The following is a 9,021-nucleotide window of genomic DNA, read 5'->3' on the forward strand; positions in this document are numbered from 1 at the left end:
AAAATGTAATGTTTTTTTCTTAAATACATGTTTGTGTGGAAACATTGTAGGAGTGTGGGAAACACCTCAGGAGTCAGGACACACTGGCCTAGACTGCACTATCACCACCTAATCAGTGTTTGTTTTTTAATGCTGACTTCACAGTATGACTAAAAAAGTGCAGTATTACACAGTACATGACCATTTATCAGCTGCATCAGCAGAAACAACACTAGCGATTTCCTCCCAGTGAGAATACGAGTGAAGGAAACAACTGCCTGCAACAGACACTTTTAAAATTCATGTCATGACCATGTTTCCTCTAAAAAAAGCTGTCTGACTACAAATTAGAGACCGTTTTTCTGGACACATATGTGGATACACTTTTTAAATTTCTTTTTAAACATCTCGTGTTATTATATCAAAGTTTTTGTATTTCTGATTCTCTGAGATTGTCTGGTTCTTGACTAGTATTTTTATTATTATTTATATTATTCCCGGGTCTCAGCCTCTGTCCAAAAGACTCCCTTTCTGACTGAGCCCTTATGTGAAATGCTGCAATTTGTTAGTTATTTAGCTTTGAGCTTGTTTTGGAAGATAGCTCGATACAGTATTTTTTCCGTGGCAGAGGAATTTTTTGCAAAGACGAGTATGACTCAAAATGAACCCGTTCATACTTTTTCCACTCCACCGTTGTCGTCATTTCATAAATTACCCACTGGGGTTTTGATTTAAAGAGATTTATCCATTAATTCCCTGTCTTTTATATACGCCAGATGTATGTGTAGACAACAAAACCGAGTAATAACAAAATGGTGAATCCGTTATCAGACGTTGGTATCTGTAAGTTGTTTATTTAACATAACTGATGTGATCTTTCGGTGAATCAGAAATAATAAGGGCCACAATTTTTATATATTGCTTTTAAAGCTCCAATGAAGATCTAGATTAGGCTAAAATCTCTGTGTTGTTGGACTGAAACACAGTAAGTACACAAATGTTAATTTTTATTTTATTTTATGAGACTGGCGAATACCCAAGCAAAATATCAAATAAATACCTCATATCTAAATTATGTATTTCTGTCATTCAAAAGCACATCTAATCCCAATCACAAGCGGAACCAAAGATAGCGGGTTAAAGAAATTAAAACCCTGCGGGACAATAATACAGCGACGCCGAATGTTCACGTATTTCCGGCCAGCTCAGCGTACGGAGGAGTGTTGTGAAGCTGTAATCCAGACACAGACATTTTTACAGCTGTTAACCGCTCCACATACACCTGCTGTGTGTAAATCTGACATTACAGCAAAATGGTGCTGCTGACAATGATCGCGCGGCTGGCGGATGGACTGCCGCTGGCGGCTTCAATGCAGGAGGACGAGCAGGTATGAGCTCAGTGATTCATCATTGATTATCATTTACACTAGGCCTGTGTGTGCTGTGGATGTGAAATATAAAAGAGCAGTGCCTTGAGAACATGATGTTTTCTTCTATACGTGTATAGTTGCCCAGATTTTTAATCCACAACAGCAGAGAGCTGTTTTAATCTGGCCTTTATTAGCTCAGATTGCACTATTTCGTCATCTCTTGTAGTGTTTACATTAATTTGAAATACTGTACTTGGAATCTAACAGCGTAGTACGTCTTTATTGTATTTGTTTATTGTATTATCGTTTATTCTCAATTTGAGAATAGGTTAATTGGTCACAGAGAGAAGGTTCATTAGATGGAAGTGTATAATTTGAGTGCTCTTGATCAGTAACAGCGCCCTCTTCTGTCTTGATTTGAACTCACACACCTGGTTTGTCTTCACCCTCCAAACTAAATTTCACCCTTTTTTAAATAAATAGTTTAAAAACACAAATAAGTTAACAAAATCATACGATCATAAAATATTTGATAACAGATTTCATAATTTTATTTTTCTGACTTCATTTTCAAATTACTTTATTTGTTAAATTGTATTTTCAGTCTGATTAACAGTGTATACTATATGAAGCCAGTATAATAATTAAATCCCATATAAACAGTAAATGTGCATTATTTAAAAAAAAAAAACAACCCACATTTATTACATTAATCACAACATTGGCTTTAGGGCTGCACAACGATTAATCGCGATTAATCGTTTGCAAAATAAAAGTCTGTGTTACGTAATATATGTGTGTGTTCTGTGTATAATAATTATGTATATATAAATACACGCACATGTATAAATTTAAGAAACATATACATGTATAAATAAATATACATATATATTTTATATTACATAAATATAAATATTTTATATATAAATATAATTTTTTTTCTTAAATATATACATGTATGTGCATGTATTTATATCATATTTATATATACATAATTATTATTCACAGAACACACACATATATTACATAACACAGACTTTTATTTTGCAAACGATTAATCGCGGTTAATCGTTGTGCAGCCCTATTGCATATATAAATGTTGTATATTTATAGTCAAGCACTTTAGGATAAACCCTAAATTAGCGGTTTCTGACACATTTCCCTAAAAATTCAATTGAATTCCTAAGAATTTCCCTATTCGTTCAATAACTCAATGTAAAAAGATTGTATTTAAAGGGATAATTAACTGAAAAGTTCTGTCATCATTTATTCACCTTATTCCAAACCTGTAAAACTTTCTTCTGCATAACACAAAATGAGTGTCTATATTTTGCACTTTTTTTTTTTTTTTTTTTTTTTTTTTTTTTTAAAGTATAGTGACAAGGGGCTTTCAAGCTCCCAAATGCCACCATATGATTCATATACTTACTATATTGCACATCTCTTGAGTATTCATATGATAAATGACATCTGTTATAGTGTGACATGTGTCTTGTATACTTGAAATGGTATTGTTTTAAATCATCCCTAGTTTGGAATGACTTGAAGACAAGCAAACAATGACTTTGAATGAATTTTCCTGATTAATTTTGTGGTTGATTTATCCTTGTAAAATGATATTATGTCTGCGCGTATGTGATATTTCTGTAACCCAGAGAGCTACGTAGGCTGATGACCTTGTAGAAGTGTAAATTAAAATGATCTATTCCTCTTCAACATAAAAAGTATGTGATTTGTTTGGCACTTTTCTCTCAGTATTGTTTTTGACTGGTTTGATTGACCTGTAACTTCTCATGTGCAGCTGAACTTCTGTAATTATGGATAAACTGATACTAAACTAATATAAACGGACACTGTAAAGTATTAAGTATTAAGAGAAAAAACTTTAATAAAAAAACTACACAAATTGCAAACAATCTTATTTCCTATGTTTCTCATTTTTAACTGTAAAACCTCTTTGATCAAGACGAAGTTTTGGGCTTTGGTAGAAGAAAAAAAGAAAAAAAAAACAACCTAGAGTTGCTCCAAATGGTGTTAATGTTCCTAATAGGTGCACAGCAGTTTCATTACCTTTACAGCAGTCAGTTGATTAAGGTCTAACATCTTTACATTTCCTCCTTTCATGCTGCCATGAAGGGAAGTGAAAAGGTTTGTTCACCTTTGGATTTGTGAAATCCCTCTGAAGAGGATTGAGTCAAATGTATCCGTGTGTTATTATCTAATAAATGTGCACTTTTGTCCTTAGATGGGTCGAGACCTCCAGCAATATCAGAGCCAAGCCAAACAGCTCTTCCGCAAACTAAATGAACAGAGTCCCAACCGATGCACCTTAGAGGCTGGATCAATGGCCTTTCAGTAAGTGTACAGTATATTAAAACTACAGTAAAGCTGATAACTTATTTAATCATAATAAGTAGGTAAAAATGTTAACTTCAAGATCACAGTACATTTTATTTCTAGATTTACACAAATATGTGATAGCTAAAACACATTGCTGATAAAATGTGTCTCTTCTCAAAGCTATGTCATAGAGAAAGGCGTTTGCTACCTGGTTCTCTGTGAGGCCGCGTTTCCTAAAAAGCTAGCCTTCGGTTATCTGGAAGATCTGCAGGCAGAGTTTCACGAACAGCATGGCAAGAAGGTGCCCACGGTCTCTAGGCCCTACTCTTTCATAGAGTTTGGTAATAGCCCTCATTCTCTCTCTCAATAGCCAGAGTTTCATTTACTTCCCATCAAGAGACAGCCTTGTAATTCTGTTTTTTCTATCTGTCCAAAGATACATATATCCAGAAGACCAAAAAGTCATATATCGACAGCAGAGCACGCAGGAACCTGAGCAACATCAACACAGAGCTACAGGATGTACAGAGAATCATGGTGGCCAACATAGAAGAAGTTCTGCAGCGAGGAGAGGCCTTATCTGGTAAATAATGCTTGTGATGGCTTGGTTCATTTTGCATAATGCTTTTTCTTTTTTTGTTTCTTCTCACTTTTAGGACATATAAAATTAACTTTTTTTTTCTCTTCCACCTGTAAAATCTGTTTTTGAGGTATGTCGAATACAATATTCACGTTACTTAAACCAAAGCTAATGTTAAGAAGCTTAAAGGGTTAGTTCACCCAAAAATGAAAATTATGTCAGTATTGATATGTCGTTCCAAACCTGTAAGACCTCCGTTCATCTTCGAACACAGTTTAAGATATTTTAGATTTAGTCCGAGAGCTTTCTGTCCCTCCATTGTAAATGTATGTACGGTATACTGTCCATGTCCAGAAAGGTAATAAAAACATCATCAAAGTAGTCCATGTGACATCAGAGGGTCAGTTAGAAGTTGTTGAAGCATCGAAAATACATTTTGGTCCAAAAATAACAAAAACTATGACTTTATTCAGCATTGTCTTCTCTTCCGGAATCCTTTCCATTGAACTGATTCCATTGAATCCTTTCATCTGTCGGCGTTGGTAATGCACTTTTACGTCGCCGTGGTTGTTTTTGGCGATTAGGACATCCGCGACATTTTGAAGCATCGAAAATACATTTTGGTCCAAAAATAACAAAAACTACGACTTTATTCAGCATTGTCTTCTCTTCCGGGTCTGTTGTCAATCCGCGTTCGCGACTCCGCTTCTTCTTTCCTGTTTTATACGGCGGTTGGCATCCAGCTTATTGGTGCATTACCGCCCCCTTCTGCTCTGGAGTGTGGTTCACGACTCCTCAGTGACGCTACTGACGTAAGACGCTGCTGACGTGTTATCTGGTGCACCCGAGCTTCGTTTACAGTCTGAGGGAGACGCACGCTGTATTCAAGCTATTCTACATTGTTTGTTTGTATTTTGCTATTGCTATATTTTTTTAAATGGTGCGTAAGTGTGCATGTCGCGGATGTCCTAATCGCCAAATACAACCACAGCGACGTAAAAGTGCATTACCAACGCTGACAGATGAAAAGATTCAATGGAATCAATTCAAAGGAATCAATTCAATGGAATCAATTCAATGGAAAGGATTCCGGAAGAGAAGACAATGCTGAATAAAGTCGTAGTTTTTGTTATTTTTGGACCAAAATGTATTTTCAATGCTTCAACAAATTCTAACTAACCCACTGATGTCACATGGACTACTTTGATGATGTTTTTACTGCCTTTCTGGACATGGACAGTATACCGTACAAACATTTTCAGTGGAGGGACAGAAAGCTCTCGGACTAAATCTAAAATATCTTAAACTGTGTTCCGAAGATGAACGGAGGTCTTACGGGTTTGGAACGACATGAGGAGGGTGAGTCATAAATGACATAATTTTCATTTTTGGGTGAACTAACCCTTTAAGTTCAGCTAAATTATTCACTTACTATTTTTAAAAAATTTAAATTAAAATGGATATTTCAAGTCCTTTGTCCTGTGGCATTATATGATGCCACAGGACAGTAATGTTTTTGATGGCAGTAATGACTTTATTATGATATATTAATTGAACAAAAAATGTTAATGCATTAATATGGAACTAATTTAGGTTTAAATGCAATTTTTTTTTTAACTTTATATACATTTTTATTAAAAAATAATAGCAACAACCCATTAAATTGATCAAAAGTGACCGTAAAGACATTTACAATCTTACAATGTTAAAATATTTCTATTTATCACAGTTTCCACAAATATTAAGCAGCAGCACAACTGTTTTTTTTTTTTTGTTGGTTTTTTTACACTGATAATAATAGGTGTTTCTTGAGAACCAAATTAGCATATGTGACCCTGGACCACAAAACCAGTCATTTTTAAAAAAAATTGAAATTTAAACATCATCTGAAAACTGATAATAAGCTTTCGAGACGTTTCAAGCATTGATGTATGGTTTGTTGGGATGCAACTATTTGAATATCTGGAATCTGAGGGTACAAAAAATCTAAATATTGAGAAAATCGCCTTTACAGTTGTCCAGATAAGATCCAATGCATATCCACTCACAAAAATATATTTTTGATATATTTACTGTAGGACATTTACAAAACATCTTACTTAATATCCTAATGGTTTTTGGCATAAAAGAAAAATTGATAATTTTGACCCATACATTTTTTTGTATTGTTGGTTATTGCTACAAATATACCTGTGTGACTTATGACTGGTTTTGTGGTCCAGGGTCACATATTAGAATGATGATCATGTGACACTGAAGACTGGAATAACGATGCTGAAAATTCAGCTTTGCCATCACAGGAATAAATTATATTTTAAAATAAAAAATAGTTATTTTAAATTGTAATAACTGTATTTTTAGTCAAATAAGTCCAGCCTTGGTGACCATAAAAGACTTCTTTCAAAAACATTGAAAAATCTTACTGACCCCAAATTTTTAAATTGAAATCTCTCTATCCACTAAAGAAGTCCTTTGCCTGAAAACGTTAAAAATCCCTAAATAAAACCTGCAAAATTGTGTACTGTACTGTATATTTGAGATTTCTTCTCTTCACATCTTCATGTTTTTATCCTCAGCATTGGACTCGAAAGCCAGCAACTTGTCCAGCCTGTCCAAGAAATACAGAAGCGACGCCAAGTACCTGAACACTCGCTCCACGTACGCTAAGCTAGCTGCGGGTGGAGTCTTCTTCATCATGCTGATCGTATACATACGCTTCTGGTGGCTGTGAGGTGTGACGGATATACGGAGGGAAGAGGGGCTCTCGAGAAGGTTACAGGTGAAAAGCAGACGGATTCTCAAATGACGACAAGCTCACGTTGTGTTTTAAAAGCCACAGCCTGTTCTTAAAGACTGTCGGATCCGGCACTTTCCCTCCTAACAGGCCGTTGAGTCCCTAGCCTGATCCTCACTGGTATCTGTTTTATGAACTACACAGAAGTTAGTCTGCGCTTGCTTGGAGTATATGAATGAAAGAGAGAGAATGAAAGTGTGTTTTCCTGTTTGTCTTTGTGAAATCCCTCCATTCATGGCAATTATTCTTATATACTGTATAACAGTACCATAGAGCAGCAGTGCATCCCAAACCAATGAATTAATGATTCATTAACAAGATGTGAATTCAGTTGTGAAGTTTTAGCACATTGTGGGTTGGAAAGAGGATAGAATCAGTTCCACTGACCACTTAATACTCCTCACTTTAGATAAAGTTTCCTTCCAGCCAGGGGAGTAAATGTAAAGACGAGTTTGGGGGGGGGGCGACTGCATTATTAAAGCTTTAGTCCTCTAATTATCAGCACAAAATTTATAATTGTACTGACCGCCCATTTAGTCTCCTATATATATAAACCAGATATTCATATCTCTGAAAGCCTCATGAAATGGAGTGGTTTATTAAGTCTTAGTTTGAACTTGCTTCAAATGTACATTCGTTTACGACCCAACAGCAATTTTGGAACTTTCGATTGTGTTCTTGGTGCAAAAGTTGCCCAACAAACAGCGCTTGCACTGCAGTGAGGACATCGCGGTCATGTCCAGTTACTCAATACAGACCAGATCATTGAAACTAGTGTCAGGGGTGAGTGGTGGCCTGCCACTTTTTTCGATTTGGGTCAGATGTAATCCAGTGTGGTGTAGAACTACATACAGTATATCTGGATCTGAGGTCCTGACTATTGCATGGTTAACAAATCTGACCTGGGTTACTTACTACAGCTTTTTCTTTCAGAGTTTACACAAGTCTGTATTTTATGTGCATTGAAGAATTAAACACACAGTAACCAACCAGGCGTCCATGTACCAACCAGATGAGGCTAAAATGCTCATCAGAAGAGCATTTGTTCAACTCTCTAAACCTACAGTATAAATAAAATGATTCAAACTCAATTTTTTTTGTTTTTCTTTGTTTTACAATGGCATTTGTATGTGTTTTTCCTTTATTTTTGAACTAGTAGATAGAAATAGTAGAAACACTATTCTTAATACAAGGTCTCTTTCAATCATACCTAAAGAAATTGTGTCATTGGCCTGTGGCTTTTGGGGTTTTCTTTGCCAAAGTAGGCCATTCATTTTGTGTCATTTCACATGTATGTTCATACTAGTTCTTTAGAATTATGGTTGGAAAGCATAACCTGATGAGCTTGGATGGGAATTTCTAACATGACATCCTTACAAAAGTTATGTGTCATATGTGTTAAATCTCATTTTGTCTGTTCATAATTAGTAATGAAAAGGGGGGGGGGGGGTACAGTCACAAATGAAAGGTACATGCAGTTTTTTTTTTTTTTTTTTTTTTTTTTTTAAGGTTGTGTTTGCCACTATGACAATGGACGACTTCTGATATGAATCATCTACCAGAAGCATTACCATTTGCAGTTAGGATGTTTTTAAAACAATTAAAAAAAAAAAACATTTTCAGTAAAATGCGAGGCAAAAGAAATAATCTGAAACACGATAACATGATGTATCATTGAGACGTCTATTTGATGTGCATGCTTTAATATCTGAAAGATATATATTTTTAGAGCATTTGCTCATCTGTAGTCAAAGCCATTTCCTGTCAGATGTTAAATAGACTTTCGGAAGATGTCTTTAAGATGTTTATGATTTAGAAACGGTTTTTAAAAAGATGTTTTATCAGGTGATTACACACAACAGGTGCTTTCCAAATAACCAACCAGATGCTCATGTACCAACTGGATTAGGCTAAATACAGTATATTTGATTTTCTTCCTGGTTTTACGGTTCACTCCG

General features: G+C 35.2%; 1 protein-coding gene across 2 annotated transcripts; it reads left to right on the forward strand.

The window, feature by feature from the left end:
* Nucleotides 1–1,153: 1,153 nt before the first annotated feature.
* sec22bb (SEC22 homolog B, vesicle trafficking protein b) lies at nt 1,154–8,154 on the forward strand. Of its 2 annotated transcripts, XM_048208844.1 has the most exons (6): nt 1,165–1,367; nt 3,486–3,497; nt 3,595–3,704; nt 3,870–4,030; nt 4,126–4,272; nt 6,846–8,154. In XM_048208844.1, exons 1-6 carry the CDS (start codon nt 1,293–1,295, stop codon nt 6,998–7,000), a joined length of 660 nt encoding a protein of 219 aa, XP_048064801.1. In that variant the 5' UTR covers nt 1,165–1,292; the 3' UTR covers nt 7,001–8,154. The 2 variants fall into 2 exon arrangements, with proteins under 2 accessions (XP_048064802.1, XP_048064801.1); XM_048208845.1 differs by lacking the exon at nt 3,486–3,497 and having other exon boundaries at nt 1,154–1,367.
* The last annotated feature ends 867 nt before the right edge of the window (nt 8,155–9,021 follow it).

This window comes from Megalobrama amblycephala, linkage group LG12, assembly GCF_018812025.1.
Source record: "Megalobrama amblycephala isolate DHTTF-2021 linkage group LG12, ASM1881202v1, whole genome shotgun sequence".
Taxonomy (NCBI): Eukaryota; Metazoa; Chordata; class Actinopteri; order Cypriniformes; family Xenocyprididae; genus Megalobrama; species Megalobrama amblycephala.